General features: G+C 44.4%; 1 protein-coding gene and 1 long non-coding RNA gene across 3 annotated transcripts; one reads left to right on the forward strand and one right to left on the reverse strand.

Annotated features, from left to right (window-relative positions):
* Nucleotides 1-3,442: 3,442 nt before the first annotated feature.
* On the forward strand, nt 3,443-9,994 carry LOC125546299. Of its 2 annotated transcripts, none has more exons than XM_048710520.1 (9): nt 3,443-3,850; nt 5,259-5,446; nt 5,533-5,785; nt 5,962-6,184; nt 6,295-6,415; nt 7,317-7,541; nt 7,668-7,733; nt 7,880-9,486; nt 9,577-9,994. In XM_048710520.1, the coding sequence occupies exons 2-8, from the start codon at nt 5,282-5,284 to the stop codon at nt 9,476-9,478; spliced, it is 2,652 nt and encodes an 883-aa protein (XP_048566477.1). In that variant the 5' UTR covers nt 3,443-3,850; nt 5,259-5,281; the 3' UTR covers nt 9,479-9,486; nt 9,577-9,994. The 2 variants fall into 2 exon arrangements, with proteins under 2 accessions (XP_048566477.1, XP_048566478.1); XM_048710521.1 differs by having other exon boundaries at nt 7,317-7,520.
* A 4,384-nt stretch (nt 9,995-14,378) lies between these two features.
* On the reverse strand, nt 14,379-16,540 carry LOC125549518. Its single transcript, XR_007301368.1, has 6 exons — nt 16,261-16,540; nt 15,477-15,507; nt 15,332-15,376; nt 15,082-15,188; nt 14,757-14,889; nt 14,379-14,659 (listed from the first exon to the last, which is right to left on the reverse strand). It is a non-coding gene; the product is annotated as an uncharacterized LOC125549518 (long non-coding RNA).
* Between the last annotated feature and the right edge of the window lie 3,739 nt (nt 16,541-20,279).

The following is a 20,279-nucleotide window of genomic DNA, read 5'->3' on the forward strand; positions in this document are numbered from 1 at the left end:
CCCAATCCTAAGCATAGCACAAGATCGTGTAGTTCATTTGCTAGAGCTTTTCTAATGTCAAGTATCATTTCCTTAGACCATGAGATTGTGCAACTCCCGGATACCGTAGGAGTGCTTTGGGTGTATCAAACGTCACAATGTAACTGGGTGACTATAAAGGTGCACTACAGGTATCTCCGAAAGTGTCTGTTGGGTTGGCACGAATCGAGACTGGGATTTGTCACTCCGTATGACGGAGAGGTATCTCTGGGCCCACTCGGTAATGCATCATCATAATGAGGTCAATGTGACTAAGCAGTTAGTCACGGGATCATGCGTTACGGAACGAGTAAAGTGACTTGCCGGTAACGAGATTAAACGAGGTATTGGGATACCGACGATCGAATCTCAGGCAAGTAACATACCGATTGACAAAGGGAATTGAATACGGGATTGATCGAATCCCCGACATCGTGGTTCATCCGATGAGATCATCGTGGAACATGTGGGAGCCAATATGGGTATCCAGATCCCGCTATTGGTTATTGGCCGGAGAGGTGTCTCGGTCATGTCTGCATGGTTCCCGAACCCGTAGGGTCTACACACTTAAGGTTCGGTGACGCTAAAGTTGTTATGGGAAATAGTATGTGGTTACCGAAGGTAGTTCGGAGTCCCGGATGAGATCCTGAACGTCACAAGGAGTTTCGGAATGGTCCGGCGGTGAAGATTGATATATTGGACGAAGGGTATTGGAGTCCGGAAGTGTTCTGGGGGGTACCAGGCTATGGCCAGCATGACCGAAAGGTGTTTCAGGAGCCCCGGCAAGTGTTGGAGGGCCTCATGGGCCAAAGGGAAGGGGGCAAACCAGCCCACTAAGGGGTGGTGCGCCCCCACACCCTTTCCCACGTTAACTTGGGGAGGTGGGGCGCCTCTACCTGGCTTGGGAGGCAAGCCTCCACCTGCTTGGCTTGGGGGGCAAGTCTCCCTAGGATTTTCCCTAGGGAGATCCAATCTGCTTGGTGGCCGCCCCCTAGGGGAAACCCTAGGGCGCCTCTCCCTCTCCCCTTGCCCCTATATATAGTGGAGGGGTGGGAGGGCAGCCGCACCCCTTCCCTGGCGCAGCCCCTCCCTCCTCCAACTCTTCCTTCTCCTCCGTAGAGCTTAGCGAAGCCCTGCAGGAATACCACAAGCTCCACCACCACGCCGTCGTGCTGCCGGAGTTCTCCCTCAACTTCTCCTCTCCCCTTACTGGATCAAGAAGGAGGAGACGTCCCCGGGCTGTACGTGTGTTGAACGCGGAGGCGCCGTCCGTTCAGTGCTAGATCGGATCTTCCGCGATTTGAATCGCCGCGAGTACGACTCCATCAACCGCGTTCTTGTAACGCTTCCGCTTAGCGATCTTCAAGGGTATGAAGATGCACTCCCTCTCTCTCGTTGCTAGCATCTCCTAGATTGATCTTGGTGACACATAGGAAAATTTTGAATTATTGCTGCGTTCCCCAACATGCTAATCACATCTTCTTCTCCTGCTCTACGGCCCAATTCCTGTGGTCTTGCTTTCGCGAGACGGCCGGTGTACATTGGTGTAACACCAACTTCCCGGACTTGTTAGCCGAAATCCAAGCCTCCGCCCCGGCACCGCCACATTAGGTGGTTGTGCATTGGGGTCCTCGCCTGGACGCTTTGGACCATCCGCAACAAGCTTGTCATTCAAAAAGTGCCTCTTCGACGTGCGACTGACGCGATCTTTAAACTGTGTGGTTACATGCAGCTTTGGCGGTCGCTTAGCCGCCCCCAGGACCGGGACGCCATCGACACCCTCCTCGCCGACCTTCACGCGATGGCCTTCCGTGTGGCGCTTCCGCTACCGCCCCCTCCACCGGAGCCCGATCAGGCCTGCTGTTTTTGGCGGCTGTGCGTGTGTGTGAGTGCTCTTTTGCTTTCAGGGCTTGTTGAGCTATGCCCTCATTATTAACCTCATTTGGTACTACGTATGTGTGTGGACCTTGCGTGTGTGTGTTGTGAACCTTGTTGGATGCTTGGCTCGGGTATTTTGCTTTATATATAAAGCGGGGCGAAAGCCTTTTTCGGTTATACCCACCCAAGGTGGAGAGAGGCGTTTTGGAGGCCGAGCTTAATGGAGGCCTTTATTTTTGAAAAATTCAAATTCAAACTTGTATAGTTCAAAAATTTCTAAAAATAAATATGCGTATATGCAAGGATGTAACCCACATGTGTGTAAGAATTCATGTTGAAATACCTGGAGTTGCGACCTATACAAAAAAGACAAATTCATGGCCTCGGAGGATGAATAGTATCATGTGTTAAATAGCCCCAGATTTGTCTTTTTTGCACAACCCTCATTTCAATGTATTTTGAACTGAAAATTTACACACATGTGTGTTATGCCTTCGTGTATATCTATATTTTTTTTTCAGAATTTCATAAAATGTAAAAATATGAATTTTGATAAAATTTCAAATTTGAATTTGGAGGTCTCACTGGAGGCCGAGCTCCAAAAGGGATTTCCGCCCAAGGTGTGTTTCAAAAAAAAGGGATTAGGTAAACTGTTCAGTGCGGAGACGCTGCTCTTGCGATCTTCTCCGTCCTTCGTTACCATGGGACGGGCAAAATATCACTGCCATTGGTCGGGCTGCCCTTGTCAAGTCTGTGCTATTCTCACAAGCCATCTACTTCATCATCCCACTGGTCGTTCCACCGAGCATCCTCCACAATGTCAACAAGCTTGAGAGAGCTTTCCTTTGGGCGGGAACAGATAAGACTACCGGCGCGAAGTGCAAAGTTAATTGGGAATCCGTATGTCGGCCAGTCGAATATGGAGGTCTTGGGGTGCTAAACACGGAGAAAATTGCAAGGGCTCTTCGTTTGCGTTGGCTTTGGTTCGAATGGAAGGAGCCCACCAAGCTATGGGTTGGGACCGGCAACCCGTGCGACGAGATGGACAAAAATCTCTTCTATGCTTCAACGACCATAACTATTGGCAACGGTGCGCGCACGCCCTTCTGGGACTCCCCTTGGGTGCGGGACCAAAAGCCAAGAGACATCGCACCACTTATCTACGACGCTTCCTCTCGGAAGACTTGGAAACTTCGGGAAGCCCTCCAGGATGATGCTTGGGTTCGCAAGATCAAGGTCACTTCCAGCTTCACTTTCGAACATCTTTAACAATTTATTGAGCTTTGGACCACCATCCGCGATTTCCATCTTGAGGCGCACTCCGAAGACAACATCGTGTGGAAACACACAGAGAGCGGGATATACACTGCCAAATCCACCTACTTGGCCCAATTTTAAGTGTTGGGCCCGCCTCACTCTATCAAATCTAAGCCAATCATATCCTAACCACCCGTAAAACCAAGTAAACCCTCCGTGTGTGTGTGTGTAGCATCTCTCATATATATATACACACCAAAGGGAGTAGGTAAACTGTTCAGTGCCGAGACGCTGCTCTTGCCATCTTCTCCGTCCTCCGTTACTACGGACCTGGCCATCTTCTCCCTCCTCCATTACTGCGCGCAGAGGCTGCTTCATGCCAGCTTCCCCCTCCTCCATTATTACGGACAGATCAGGCTGCTTCTTGCCAGCTTCCCCCTCCTCCATTATTGCGGACAGAGCTGCTTCTTGCCATCTTCTTCCTCCTAGATCTCCTCTTCACCTCTATAGAAAAGGATGTCCCCTATCAGATCTTTTCCCTACATCAGCTCGACAGATGAATAGATGATCCGTCGCCCAAGCTCTGTGTGCAAATTGAAACCAGGGATTCGCCAAGGAACTTCCGCAAGACGGACAGATGAATAGATGATCCGTCCCCTATCCGGTCTTCTCCATACATCAGGCTCAAGCTTGCCAGGTAATTAATTATTTCTTCGAGACGAGCTTCTGCAGATTCTTTTTTTCTAGACCCAGGATCTTCTCCAGATCCAGTTTGTTCTCCAGATTCAGTCAATGCCTGTATGCAGGGAGGCGATCTGTGTGTTTCTTTTGCTAATCGTGAGAGGAAAGGAGCTACTGTGCTGTCAAGCAAACAGTATAGCTGACGCTTATATGTATCTGGAGTTATTTACTACTACTACTAGCTTCCACATCTTCGCTGATTCATGAACTCTGAACTGTAACTGGTAGGCTACAATAAACAGTTATGGACATTTCTCTAATATTCCAAGAGCAAAAACATGTCCATAATGTTTCAGAATGAGAGGAAATTAGCAAACAACAGATTCATGTTGCTCACAACGGTTAGATAGGATTTAAGTTCAAATCATCCTAATGGACTGAATCAGCTTTTAGTACCCAAACAAATAGGAGTCTTGCGTGTTTCTTCTAATTTGTTCCAGATCCAATTTGTTCTCCTGATTCAGTCACCTGCATACAGGGAGGTTATTTGAGTGCTTGTTTTCTACCAATCGAAATTGCAACAGTATCTGTCGAGGAAGCCGAGAACCTGAATGCTGTTGGCTGTATTATTTGCAACAGAGGCCCATCAGTTCATGTTCATTCTTTTTTACTCGAAGAACTTATAAACCTTATAAATTTAAGCAAACAATTGACTAGTGTACACTGACAACTTAATCAAGAAGCTCAGAAACTGTATGCTGCTGGGCTGTAGTAGTACACATCTTATTTGTTCATCACTGTGCTTTCCATAACGAAACATTCATGTTCATTCCAGTTTACTCCTCACAGTGTGCCTGTCATAGTGAGTTGAGCTGCTCACATTCCTCAGAGCAGCTTACAAGGATTTATTTTTTGAAAAAGGTTGGAAATTTTCTTGGACATGCCCTCTTAGTAACAGTAATAATAATGACTGCAAAATAACAGTAACGGTAATGGTTGCAGTGAGTGGGTGATGCATGTGAGAGGCTCTTGGGCTACTAGAGAAATGTCAATAATTGCATATAGTAGTCTAGTATACTTGAGAGTTCCAAGTTTTCTTTCCTATAAAGAGAATGAAAGCAAGATCTCTCTTGCTCTCTCCACAACACGGCTCTGAATTGCTCATCATGCAAGCAATTCTGACAAGCAAACAATTCGTGTCCATGCCTGGATCCAGTTTAATTACTGTGTCTTTGTTAGAGGACATTTGAGTTCAAACCCCCTGCTCATCTGGATGGACCTAATCAGCTTTAGTACCCAAAGTCCAAACAAGATCTGAATCAATAGAACTGTTGCTGCTTTCTGTTGCAAAAAACAGAGGTGTGTGCATTGTGTATTTATGATTCGCATGATTATCCCAAATGATGCACTTGTTCTTTTTTCAGGGTACCCCGGCGTGTAGCTGCAAATGGATCGTCGTTCTAGTGGTATTACACCAAGGGACCTGGAGTGCATGCTATGTGATGAAACGGCAGAGCCCAAGGCTCTGCCACTGTCGCTCCTGGAAGAAATCACAGGTGATTTCTCTGATGAGCAGGAAATTGGTAGAGGTGGATTTGCGGTGGTTTATAAGGTACGGTAACTTTGAGCTGGCCTGGTCTCAATGAAAGTTCATCTGAAAGCTGAAGTTGTTGCTCATAATGCATCTCTGCGCTGCAGGGAAAGCTTGAGAACAGGACTGTGGCCGTGAAGAGGATGTCCAATACGTATATGTACGAGAAGGAGTTCCAGCGAGAAGTTGAATGTCTCATGATGGTCAAGCACAAAAATGTAGTACGGTTTCTGGGATATTGTGCTGACACACAAGGGAGTATGGAGAAGTACGATGGAAAATTCGTCATGGCAGATGTACAACAAAGGTTGCTCTGCTTCGAGTATCTTCCTAAAGGGAGTCTGCATGAGTATATCACTGGTAGGATTATGTACTATGTACTGGTTTTATTTTAACCTTTGTTTCCACTGTTAAAGTTTGTTTGGTTGGGTATCCATATAGTACTCACCATGTCGTACACTCTTTGTACAATTGAACATAAGGACTTGAAGTATTTCACATAATACTGAACTTCCTTTATTCTTTCCCCTTTGTAGATACATCTAGCGGACTTCCGTGGAGAGACAGATATCATATTATTGAAGGAGTTTGTCAGGGATTACACTATCTTCATCAGAAAAATATTGTCCACTTAGATCTAAAGCCGGCAAATATATTGTTGGATGATAATTTGGTGGCAAAAATTGCTGATTTCGGTCTATCGAGGTGCTTTGGTGAAATGCAAAGCCGGGTTATTACCGAGAACATAGCCGGAACATTGTAAGTTTTCTAAGCCCCTTTAAAGTTCAAACTTTATTTCCACTAAGCTTTATACTTAGACTGTAGTATCTTTGTCATTGATCAATCACACGGATATATATTTGATATAGGGGATATTTGGCACCAGAATTTGGTAACGGTGTAATCACGTACCAGTTTGATATCTACAGTCTCGGTGTAATAATCATAGAGATACTGACTGGAAAGAAGGGGTACCACGCTGTTGACAATGTAAGAACAATTTAAGTCTTATTTCGAAAATAAAGGTTGTACTTCAAAACCAATGCATTACTATATTCTCTTTTACATGCAGCATAATATTATTGTCTTTCATTTTTAGCAATAAATCCACATGGACTATACGTTATGAGTGAAAGACATAGAGATTCTACATCATTTTTATACATACGAGATCGTAAAATATATTTTTTATGTATGAGATCTACAACCTTATAAATATGAAAGTTATGGTTTGAACCTCCGCTGGATGGAGGGCACGCACAACTCTGCCACACTTCAAAAAGAGGTGGTTAGTCTTTAAAAAAAGGTGGTTAGAAAGACATGTTGAACTACATCTCATGTATTTTCATGTTACGCCATTATTTAGCACCTCACAATCCCAAAAATTGGCAAGTTAAATCAGAGTGAAATCATAATTTCAGCTGTAAAATTTAGTTTGATGTGGTGTGTTTTCAAAAACATGGTTCAACATGTGACTTGTAACAAATCAATGTTCCATGACCGAATCTACCTTTATACTGCCTAATATAATTCTTGGTAACAAATTGAACGGCGGAAAAAAATGGATGCGTAAGGATCAAACAACATATATTTTTGACTTTACGAGCATCAAGATAAGACCGAGATTTACAAATGGAACAAAAAAATGAAAAGCTTTTTTCTGTTGGAGAATGGTTGTACAATCTCATCATCCGTGTCCAATTTATCTCCAACCTGAATTTGGATGCTTCTTTCTTCTTTATTGAATTGATACGTGGTATGTTCCGATATGTGAAATTTATTGTTAGTTTGAAGTCTTAGTTGATGTGGTTTTGTGTAAGCTGTTAACATCATATATATCACATTTAAAATAATGGTGCTTCTTTTCGTAACTCACAAATTCAATTTGTAGGTTGTTGGAAGTTGGAGTAACGTGATGGGGAAATCACAGAGCAATGTACAGCTGGAACAGGTTCGAGTATGTGCTGAGATAGGAATAGAGTGCACCAACTTCAACCCGGCGAAGAGACCAGATACGCAATATGTAATCAATAGACTTGCTGAAACAGAAACCATTGACGGATATATCAAAACTGGTGTGATTACTTCACATCAGGTACGATCACTCTCACACCAGGTACAATCACTCTCGTGGCATCCCTCCCACAAAACTTATTCTTGAGAGCTTTTGTACACCTTGATCACTTTTGTTGCTCGGAGCCAGTAATAAATAAGATAATATGCCTATTGGTTATTTGTATAGGCCGAACATGCTCCAAATGGACTTCGTCAAGATACGCCTAACACGCCAGGAGCGGCAAGCTCGGAGGTGAGTTCTCATCTAAACGACCTATAACTTACCAAGCTTGCCGCTTGGTTCCTGTAACTATTGATATAGTGATAAATTCCATATATCTCTATTAAATAGAACAGATACGTTAATGGCATACTCATTTGAAATTTTGCTTCTTGCAGGAGAATGTCACTGCAGTTACAGTGGCAGAGACAACCCCATATAACAGTTTTTGGAAAAATACTGCAAAGCTTGACATGTTGAATGCAAAGGTTCACAAATTGAATGAGACGATGCGTTCTATTTGGTCTATATATCAGCGGCTTAATCCAGACATCAGGCGATGCTTAGAATACTGCAGTATTTTCCCCAGAAGATGCAAGTTGAGAAGGAATCAGTTAGTTGCTTTGTGGATGGCGCAAGGGTTTGTAAAGACGAGTTGTGCAACAGAGGACATGGAAGATGTGGCTGAGGGCTACATTCAAGAGTTAGTGTCATGCTCATTTCTACAACCAGAACAAACTTGGGATAAGATTGGTTGTTTCACAATTCATGATGTGGTGCATGGTTTATTAGACAAGGTCGCTCGAAATTGCTTCAGAATCGAAAATGCAGGTAGCCAAGGAGGAGAAGGATGGAACGGAGATGTCCCTCGAGATGTCCAGCATCTCTTTGTTGAGAAATATGATACAAAGTTGATTACCGGGAAGGTCCTTGGATTGGAAAATTTGTGTACTCTCATTGTTTATGGTGTTGAAGAGGATACACTAGTTGAGGAAAGAGTGATTGAGAGTATATGCAAGAGGCTGCTGAAATTGCGGGTGCTTGCGATTGCTTTCAGCCAGGAACATGTTGCAATCAAGATCAAGGTATGCAACAAGTTCTCGGTCCCAGAATCCATTAGTCAGCTAAAGCGCCTACGCTATCTTGCTTTTAGGATAAGCAACTATGGCTATCCGAAGGTAATTTTACCAAGCACAATACGTAAACTTCAGCATATCCAGCTCCTAGATTTTGGCGATGGCTATGTTAAGGAGTTTAACTTTGGTGTTCATGTCCACTTGCGGTACATAACATCTCGGTTCTACGACAAGCAACTTCCTAACATAGGCGGGCTTATATCACTCCACACTCTAAGAGACTTCGAAGTAAGCAACCTACAAGAAGGTTATGATATAAAACAGCTGAGGGACCTAAACAAGCTTCGTGGCTACCTGCACATCAAGGGCCTTGAAAATGTTAGAAGCAAGGAGGAAGCTCTTGAAGCCAATCTAGCTGCCAAGGAACGGCTCACTGAATTGGAACTGCGGTGGAGTCGTAATGCTTCCAATAGGTGCAGTCGAGAAGTTGACGCAGAGGTACTTGAGGGCCTGTGCCCTCCCCTAGGACTTAAAAAACTGGAAATATGGAACTATCAAGGTACGAGGTACCCAGATTGGATGGTGGGTAAGCAGTACGGCTGCCTGCAAGAACTTGTGTTGTGGGATTGGGGACAACTGGGGCCTGCTCCTCAGCTTGTTGAGTCTTTCCCACATGTTCATGTGCTAAAGCTTTGGAACTGCAGCTGGGACGCCTTACCAGGAAACATGGAGCACCTCACATCACTCAGGGAACTGGTGGTTAGTTCATGCCCGAATGTCCGGTCGCTTCCAACACTGCCCCAGTCTCTCGAGGGGCTTCGTCTAGCATACTTGGATGATGAGTTCATGGAGTCCTGCCAAACAGTCGGACATCCAAACTGGCAAAAGATTGAGCACGTTTGTAAAAAAATATTTACCTGAGCCAACAAGTAAGACTTAAATTCCTTCGTTTTTCCATTTTGTACTGGTAATAAGTTTTGCCTGCGTGTTAACCCGTTTTCTGCTAATTAACGTTTCAGGAAGGCAATGAAGGACGTCGGACAGTTATGTGCTGTGCGGTGAAAAATACAGTTTGTTCAAATGCAAGGGAAGCAAACTAGGAGGCGAAACATGGCTACACTGCCATTCAGGCATAACAAATGGGGATCATCATCAGCCAAAATACAATTCAAGTAGTTACTATCCATTACATTCCGGCACAGCAACAAAGAGAATTTTCAATTTTGCATAACTAAAGGACGTTTCAGGCACTAGATTGGTTATGATCTGTGATGATAACATCCGATTTGGTAGCAACGTGGGTTGAATTTGACTAGCACTGCTAGCTGTTTTGTTTATTTGTTCCCTGTGCTGTGTATGCGTAAAGGAACTATTTGGATAATGTGCTGCTCTGTTGCTTATGCTATGTACTATATGGATCTGATGTTTTGTGTGCTACCAACTCCATCGTTTAATATGCAGCTAAACAGTGCCGAAATTTTTCAGATTAATTGTTTTTTACCCACTACATTCTTTGTTCCTGAACCCAGTGTTAATAGCTAGCAAGATACTTTACGATTGTACATTGATGTCTGTCCATGAAACGACTGCATGCGTATATTGATTGTTTGCATGTATCTTGCATGCGTGGTCTATTGGAGATTATGATCGCGTTGGTTAAGATGGGATAGGCTGCATGTCTCACGTACGGTTCCATGGGTGGAGAACTGATGACATGGCAAGATGATGTGGATAGCCCGCATGTTAAGAGAAATCAGGTAATGGGGTGCTCCTATTTAGATATAGTAGATTATCTTGCATGCGTGGTCTATTGGAGATTATGATCGCGTTGGTTAAGATGGGATAGGCTGCATGTCTCACGTACGGTTCCATGGGTGGAGAACTGATGACATGGCAAGATGATGTGGATAGCCTGCATGTTAAGAGAAATCAGGTAGTGGGGTGCTCCTATTTAGATATAGTAGATGAAATGACGAACCATACAAGATGAGAGCAGAAGGACTACACAACCACACCAAAGCATAGAGGAATGACCAAAGAGATGCCAACAAAACCCCACCACCGAAGCTGGCACCCTGCTAAGCCAACACGTTGAGGCCAACCACAAGTCCCTAGTACGGCACCCGCCGTACCACCACGCCAGCATGACCACTACACCCACTGAGCCGTCACCATGGCTGTGCACCTCCCCGCTACACAACCACCATGACCACATGCCTCCATTAATTGTGCCCACCACCTGCCATGCCCAACAACCAAGAGCCGCAGCCGCGGGCCCAGAGTGGGCCTGCCTCATAACCGGCCAACCTTCATGCAACATGCAACACAATGCCACACGGTGAGCTGCAGCACGCAGCCGTGTGGCAGCGCCACTGCCCCACGCCTGAAAAAGGGACACCAACACCGATTACCGCAACATCACTGGAATGAGTAAAATAGGGTAGCCGGATCTGGCCCCAAGCACACATGATCGCCACCACCGGCCGGTTGCATCCATCTAAGCCTACCCAGGCCCTACCACGACCACCCTTGCCGCCGACAGCACCAAGGGGCCAGCATGATCCATGCCATGCCGACCACCGCCTGCCGCAACGAGATCCCTAGCTCGTTCAACCGACCAGTGAATCAGAGCTCTGCGCGGGGTTTGCTTGCTGGAACCCGCTGGCGAAGCGGAGAGGAATGGAACGTGCTGTGATGTGCTTGTTTTGTATATGAAGCCGGCCGGGACTGAACACAAGCACAGCACGTTCATCCAAGATGGCCTCAAACATGACGATCTTCTTGGTAACTGACATGAGGCAGGAAAGTTGACTATTGCAGAAGGCAATATCCAAATAGCTACTCCCTCTGTAAAGAAATATAAGAGCATTTAAATTACTACTTTAGTGATCTAAACACTCTTATATTTGTTTACGGAGGGAGTACTTATTTAGCAAGGGACACCGAAGCTCTAACATTGTTTATAGTAGATTTAAACAAGACAAACATGGACTAACCCTGTTGGTGTTTTCTTTATCTTTCATGATGCACGGCAGGAGCTCTGCCCATTCTATCAAGATAGGAAAAGGCAAAAATATAGTGTCCCGGTTTATGAAGGGAAACTAGGCCGAAAACCACATGGAACAAGAAAAAAAACAGCACAACCCCAACATTGCTCAAAATAGGCCACCACCTCCAAATGTGGCTTCTACCCAGAGCGATTGTGAGTGAGGATTTTGGTAACTCTTTCAAGAAGGGAAACGAGTCCCAATGATGTCGTCATCGCCAGTGTTGACCCCCGTTTGACCATAGAGCTTTTGCCCAAACCAGCACACAACCACCCCACTTATACTCCGATCGTGCATGGCCCAGTGATGAGAGAAGATCTCTTCGGTAATGCCTCCTAAGGATGCAAAGGACACCCACGAGCAAATCCAATCCTCGCGCATAGTCTAATAACTCACCACTTTCGCAGGCCCTGTGAGGAAGCCTAACCGCTATGAACCTGCAAGACGGAGCCGTGACTCTAATCATATTAATCAATGAAATGACGAACCATACAAGATCAGAGCAGAAGGACTACACAACCACACCAAAGCATAGAGGAATGAGCAAAGAGATGCCAACAAAACCCCACCACCGAAGTTGGCACCCTGCTAAGCCAACACGTTGAGGCCAACCACAAGTCTCTACTACGGGGCACCCGCAGCACCACCACGCCAGCATGACCACTACACCCACTGAGCCGTCACCATGGCTGTGCACCTCCCCGCTACACAACCACCATGACCACATGCCTCCATTAATTGTGCCCACCACCTGCCTTGCCCAGCAACCAGGAGTCGTCGCCGCCGGCCAGAGCGGGCCTGCCTCATAACCGCCCAACCTTTATGCAACATGCAACACAATGCCACACTGTGAGCTGCAGCACGCAGCCATGTGGCCGTGTCACTGCCCCACGCCTGAAAAAGGGACACCAACACCGAGTACCGCAACATCACTGGAATGAGTAAAATTGGGGTAGCCGGATCTGGCCCCAAGCACACATGATCACCACCACCGGTTGCATCCATCTGAGCCTACCCAGGCGCTACCACGACCACCCTTGCCGCCGACAGCACCAAGGGGCCAGCATGATCCATGCCATGCCGACCACCGCCTGCCGCAACGAGATCCCTAGCTCGTTCAACCGACCAGTGAATCAGAGCTCTGCACGGGGTTTGCTTGCTGGAACCCGCTGGCGAAGCGGAGAGGAATGGAACGTGCTGTGCTGTGCTTGTTCTGTATATGAAGCCGGCCGGGACTGAACACAAGCACAGCACGTTCATCCAAGATGGCCTCAAACATGACGATCTTCTTGGTAACTGACATGAGGCAGAAAAGTTGACTATTGCAGAAGGCAATATCCAGCTTTCCGTCCGACGAAAGCTTTGGGGCATACATACATGCATTGTTGGCCAAGCGTGCAAATCACAAGTTCATAGTTGTAGGTGATGGCAGCGAGGATATATACAGTGGCGCGACGTGGGTGTCGAGGAGATTATTACCTTAAGCGGGACAAACTGGTTGTCGAAGCTCTCGGCACCGGTGAATAGGTTCACGATCCTCAATCGGTCCCAGCCCCAGGAGGCGACGCCCCAGCCGCCGTCGTGGGTGCCAACAAAGCGTGTGCCGATGGCCTTGCTTGGGATCAGGGAAGCTTTGCAGGACAACGCCAGCTTGGAGGGAACGCTAGTACTTCGCCTTGTCGCGGCCGCTCGGGTCGAGGATCAGTCATGGGAGGACGTGGCATGGAGGGTGCCTTGACGTGACGGCGTGCCACGATGTGCACACGGCCGCAAAGCGGACACGGTCCACCGGACCAGCGACGAAGCCGGGGTAGATTATGTTGAGGAGATCGTTGGGGATGCTGGATCTTTTTTTTTTTTGAGAAAATCCTCCATCCTCGATCTATGGTACGAGTTGCAGGATGAGATAACCTAACGGGCCACGATCGCGCATGAGGACTAGAACGGGCTTTCACAGACTATCAAGGTTTAGCGCAGCCCGTTGCATCCGTTCGTTTTCCTACTTGTTTTTCGAGGGAGTTTCCTACTACTATAATAGTCTGTCCGCATTTCTCAAAAAAAAAAATATTGTCCGCGAAGGATGTTTCTCTAAATCTTCTAAAAAAATGATTCTCCATTACTTCCAAAGTTTCGATGCTTGCAAATTAAATATGAAATATTTCTGTGGCAAAAATTGATACTACTAATGTACCAAGTCATATTTTCTTTGTGTTACAACCACTAGTAAGTTTGCACGTGCAATGCACGTCTCCTATATTTGAAGTCATGTCTTGTATACAATAACGACACCCCTCCACCGCCTCATCCCTTTCAAGTGCACGCTCGCGCCTACGCTTGATGAGATCCTTTGGGGCAACACCTCTTTCCTTGACTTCCCCTTGTACATCATTTTCCTCAACCCACGGCACCACTCACCTCTCCTACTGGTACATGCAGATGGAAATCGGCATGTGCTAGCGCCAGCTGGGTGAGCTTTACCAAAGAAGCAGAGAAGACGGATAATAGAGACAATGCAATGATCAAATGGGCTAGAAGCATTCCAAAGTGAGGAAGGGTTTCAACTTGAAAGGACTAATTTAGGAAAAAGGTAACAGCATCCGGATGTTTCATTGTTTCATACTTTCTATTGGTTTTACGGAGCCTAACAACTATCTCTTTCATAGAAACTCAAGAGAAAAACAAATACATGACAAAATGAGGGATGCGTCCTGCCCTTATGGTTGGACACAGTTAGAATTCATGTTCTGTAGATTACCAGAGAACAAGAATCAAAATTGGTAGCAGGGCGTAATACAAATGAGCATTGCTTCACGTACGACAGAATTTGTACGATTTCTGTACGAAGTAGTATGGCCACCGTTGATCAACGCTGGCTCAAGGTGGATTCACAGTGGATTGCGCTATCGTACCAAATCGGACCAGCTTTGATCGTACGTGAGGCACTGCCAAATACAAATACATAATTCTATCAAAAACCACTATTTACTGCCGGAACAATCCTCTCAGGGAAATGTGCCAAGTCCAGCACCCATCCTTCGAAAATGACCAAGAATATCTGCTCCAGAAAGTTTGAGAAATGAAGCTCCCTCCGAACTGTGATGCTGACTCTCCATATTCAATATTTCCACTAATTACTTGATGAAATATTTTACCTGATGGTTATGTGGATACATATCAGGTTAAATGAACCAGCCGATTGCGAACATGACAAAATATTTAGTTAAAAGCCTGAATTGTTGTCATCCATGGCGCTAGATTTAACTCTTCATCGGAAACAATTACTTCCTGTAAGTCACACGGAAAAAATAGTTTAGTACAATTATTTCCCATACCCTAAGATACAAGTACCATACTAAAATGATACGCCTCACGGTAGTCTTCCAGCAAAAATAATTGATACTACACAAACATGATAGAATCAAGTACTATTCATGACATAAACTTTTCAAGATTAGGAACACAATATTAATCACATACCACAGGTCGAGGTTTTACATCTTGAATACTATGGAAATGACGGTAGCAAAATCAGGAGGACTGAGGACAATACATGCTCCAGAATTGTTGTAACTGTCCTTGGAAGTCTGTAGCAGAATCATATATTGATTATTAGAACTCAGTTAGGATAGAAGTAAAACAACAAATTTAACTATAAAATTAATACATGATTAGTTGGACAATATCCTTCCAGAACATGAATTTGAATTGTGTGGATGCATACTACTACCTGCAAAAGCATGATAGACATCATCCACCATATATGTTTCTCTTCCTGTGTTTTGGTTGCATTATCTGTCAGGTAATTCATGATTTCTCGAACTCCTATCTGAGCAGCAAAATAATGACAGAGATTGTTACAGCCTTTGACTCACCTCTATGAGCAGCAGTGAGTTGGCGATGAACCTGAAAAAAAATAAGGGAACCAAAAGAGCTACATTAATTCCAGTCCGAAGTAGTTGAACAAGTATTGGAGGAAATACTTTTGATCTAAAAACGAAACTATCCATTAGTTGCACAAAATCTCTCGTAGTTTGGTGGCATGGACAGAACAGACTTTCAGAGTTTCAGTACTTCTTTCGTTTGAACCTTAAGACATAACCAAGCACATCAAAGATAAACCATCCAGCACCTTGCTACAAGAGAGCATACAACTGAAGCAGATCTCCATCATTAAAATTGTTGATTTTATCATAATATTCCAAGAAGAGACAGTTTCCTGGTTATTAATTTAATTTACAACTGATTTCCCAGCAAAAGATTGCTTTCTAGTTGGAGATGTAGAATTAAAAGAATATGTTAAGTTGGCTAGACACGTTGTTCCATTCCAGATAAGTATTGCTAGATTTAAGCTGGTTGGACATGTTTTATTGTAAACTAATAGTATAGCAACTGTATATTATTTGCAGAAGTCGATTACAGCCGTGCGCAGGAAGACTCATCCCAGCTTCTCGCTGGAGTACTTCTTGTACACCACTTTCAGCTTGCTCTTATGGCAGTCAGGTGTGAGCCCAGGTTGTTTGAACAACACAGAGATACAAAATTAATTAAAAAAAGCCATAAATGCCATCTCAATATCCTCTCTATCTCTCTCTCGGCTAGGTCGGAAAGAAGGGACAAGCTGCAAAGATACAAGGTGGGAGAAGGGCCGGTTCGTACCATCTGGAGAAGAAGCAGGCGCTAAGCCTCTGTCGCCGCTGGTAGCCCACCGGAGTATCCCCTCTTCGCCGCCCCGCAGGCCCTCGCCCGCCGCAGGCCGCCCGCGCTCCGCAGCCGCTCGCCCCCCAATCCCATCTTCTTCCCTTGATGTGCCGCAGTGGAAGAGCCGAGCGCAGATCGAGGGAAGTGAGCCGGCGGCGCAGATCGAGAGAGGGAGACAGGAAGGGTTTCATCACGACTTCACGAGCCAAATAGAGGAATGAGCGTTGTATGGGGAGTTGTGGGCGCAGTGCGTGGAATATTCCTCTATGGACGGAATAATGGTCAGCCATTGGGAATTGCTAACTCCACCCCAATATGCTATTAGATTAATAATGACTGTTAGATTAAGATTTGTGGGCCTAATTGTACGGTACAGATTGGTTTGTGTAGTGTTGTGGGTCTAATTGCGGGGTACACATAAGAAAATTCTTATTCGATTGTTTAATAGTAGTGTAGATGTAGATTATCTACATATAAATTACATATATGTACAGACGAATGTATTCGACGAGTATTTACATAACTTGCATAAATACGACCTTATGAAGGATCAATCATACCACTCCGCAATGTCAAATCCAACATTGCATGCCTCTGTACGTAACAGTTGTAGCTCGAAATGAATCCCAAATTTCAACAAGACATTACCACTATGGAAGAAAAAGACAAGATATTTGAAGGATCAGTAATCAGCCGAGGTATGTATTCACACACAAAAAAAGTAATCAACCGCTTACGTGCAATAGTACATAGAAGTACACTGAGGAGATACAGAACAAAACACTTATTTCTATGTTTTATCGTGTGCCAACGTAAACCGAACGATCGGGAAATAGCATCATCCAGTCTAAATGCGTGTTTGTCTTGTGTCATGCATGCTTCAAATATGTTGCTAGTGTATGCAATAATTACATGAGCTAAGCTAATCTGTACTGAAGGTAAATCATGTCAAGTAATACCACGAAACATTCCAAAGCATCGTGTCCGCATTGCTAATGTGTACTGAAGGTAAAACATGGTAATTGACTAGAGAATTATTAAACACGTAAGTAGAAAGTGTTGCTTAAAAATACTGCATAGATAGAGTTAATTATATCCAAGGTGAGCGTGGGCTTGTTGGGATTTATGAGGAGCTCTGGATGCTGGCGGACGCGTTGGCGGCCCGTCCACGTCCGCAATTCTAAATCATGCAGTTGCAGCGTCCGCGTCCGCACGTTTTGACTGCCTGCTATGCTGGGCGGCCACATGCGGACGTCCACACCAGTTTACCTAGTTTCACTAGTACCCTTCATAAACAAAAAAAAACTGCTTTCACTAGTGTGTAGAGTCAGTTTTGTGTCCTGGTAAGCACGCTTAGTTTGCAATTTGCAAACTAGCTATATACATACAGATTTCACTGTCCATGTGCACACAATGTACAGATTTGCTCAGTGCTAGCTTTGTATCAGCTTCACATTCAGATTTCAGTCCTGCACAATGTTAAAAGTACATTCAGATTTGCAACAACGAGCAAATCATCCGTTCATTTGATACAATGTTAGATTCAGTTCCTCAAATGCAGCAACGAGCAGTTTTAAAACTAACATAATTTCAGTGAACATACATCAGTGCTAACTTGAACATCACATTCAGGTTTTGGATTTCACATCCTGATCATGTGGTTGAACATCCGATTCCATAGTCCTGAACATACATTCAGATTCGCCTGAACTTTACGATGAATGACATGTCAATGGCAGCTTCATGCTGAATTTGATTTTCCTGAACATCAAATTTTAGTCCTGAACTTTTCCTGAGTCAGTGGCAGCTACTCTGAAGACTGCTACTGAATATTAGAACAAAGTTGCAGTAATTTATTATGTAGCTTGTATCAAGCTTTTTCATGCCGATCATTTGTTCAAATAACATACATGCAGCTAGCCAACATGCGGACATGCACTTCTTCAGTGTATTTCTTGCTTGGTAGGACACCGGAGGCAAAAAACAATACATGAGAAAGTAATTGTCGCAGTACAGAAAATGGAGACTTGCTTATTTCTAACTTACCAAGCAATCTTCATCGTCAATCTTAGTGGTAGGTATAGGGTCTGAATGATTGAAAGCAGCAGATTTCAGGCAATCTTGGAGGCAAATCAACGCCTCTGCAGTGTCGCTCTTCAGCCTGGTTCTATGATCGTTGATGACTATTCCGTTGGTGCTGAATGCCGACTCAGACGCCACCATTGACGCTTGGATAGCTAGAATGTCACAAGCGATGCAATCCATGACCAGATAGTTGGGTGCATTCTATTTCCACAATTCCAGGATATCGAAATCTTTCTTTGGAGGGTACAACTCTTCATTCAAGTACTGTTCGAGCTCACTTTTTGTATGCTTTTGTTGTATATACTCAAGTGAGCTTCCCAATCAACCATTGGATTATCTGCCCTTTTAACCACATCAACACTGATTTCTTCTTCGGAAAGATCATGCAGAGAACCCTTCATCTCACGAGATTAGAACATACTCTCTATAATCGTGGAGCGGTTTATCTATTTTCTCAATGGAGCGGTTTATCATGCAGAGAACCCTTCATCTTGCAGAGAATCCTTCAGCCATAGTCGAGTGCTTTATCTATTTTCTCATCCCCCAAAGCAAATCCATTCATCAACCAATTGAAAACCCGATCCAATCTTATTTACGTGCACCTGTCATTCCTATATACTCCCTCCGTTCACGAATAAGTGTACTTCTAGCTTTTGTCTTTAAGTCAAAGTTTTAAAATTTTGACCAACTATTTACAAAAGAGTAATAACATATATGACATCAAATTAATATACTATGAAAGTACATTTCAAGATAGATCTAGTGATATTAATTTAGTGTCATAAATGCTAGTACTTTTCCCTATAAAGTTGGTCAAAGTTTTAAAACTTTGACCTAGGACAAAAGTTAGAAGTACACTTATTCACGGACGGAGGGAGTACGCCCATACACATGCGAAACTGAAGGGATTGCCAATCACATTCACCCGCTGTAATCGAAAGCAAGAAATGATCCAACACTAGCTAGCTGCTTATTTCCACAACAGAAAAATAAACTATTGGCTAGCTGCTAATTGTGTTCGCATCACACATGATGCATGCATCCGAGTGACTAGCGTACTCCCTCCGTTTCTTTTTACTCTGAATAAAAAAATTGTTTGAAGTAAAACTACGCAAAGTTTAACCAAATTTACATTGAATAAATATCAACATCTACAATACTAAATTTATATATTATGAATATTGATTCCATGGTGCGTGAGTGATTGATTTTCTATCGTAAATCTATGAAAAATAACTTCAGAATTAAAATTAAGTTAATGAAAAACGGACACTCAAAAAAATTACAAAAGACCAAACATGTACAGGTTGGATAACATAGGAGAGCTAACACCAAAACAAGATAACTTGGCTAAAGATCCCGAGGCAAAAGCCACATGGGAGGATGTCCACTGCCAGATAAATAGTACTCTACCGACGTAATCTTATTCACGCCATTGTCATTCCTTTTTTCTTTCTTGTAATACACACGGCGACCGTAACCATATTTGTTGGAACTCGTAAAGAACTCCTTGGCATCTTTAGGCACCAAACTTCTCTGTGTGTAGTATCGATTGTGAATGTAGTAGATGTGGTTTCTTTGTGGGCAGTCACGCTTACTCATCGACACGTGCATTGCCTTGGCACACGTCGGCCCTAAGAACAAGGCGTGGTTGCCTAAGCTTCTCACCTCTTCCCACTTGTATGAGTGACGCGTCCCCACTCCATCTGTATCAGCATCAACGAGTACTAACACCGAGAAAAAAGGCTCGCATGGCCACGGTTGTTCGCTCCCCATCATTGTCCTTCTCACCACCATCACAATCTTGCCACGCAGCGCAAGAATGTACATGGCATCCGTCTCGGTCGTTAATGATTGGTTGTGCTTGGCCAACCAGTGGACAGCTCCGAACC

The sequence above is a fragment of the Triticum urartu genome, chromosome 3, assembly GCF_003073215.2.
Source record: "Triticum urartu cultivar G1812 chromosome 3, Tu2.1, whole genome shotgun sequence".
NCBI lineage: Eukaryota > Viridiplantae > Streptophyta > Magnoliopsida > Poales > Poaceae > Triticum > Triticum urartu.

Excerpts from the sequence above, each read along its gene's own strand:
- LOC125546299 (XM_048710520.1), top strand. The coding sequence starts at position 5,282 with ATGGATCGTCGTTCTAGTGGTATTACACCAAGGGACCTGGAGTGCATG. Across the intron at positions 5,447-5,532 it reads GATTTGCGGTGGTTTATAAG|GGAAAGCTTGAGAACAGGAC; the intron begins GTACGGTAACTT and ends TCTGCGCTGCAG. Across the intron at positions 7,542-7,667 it reads TACGATCACTCTCACACCAG|GCCGAACATGCTCCAAATGG; the intron begins GTACAATCACTC and ends TTATTTGTATAG.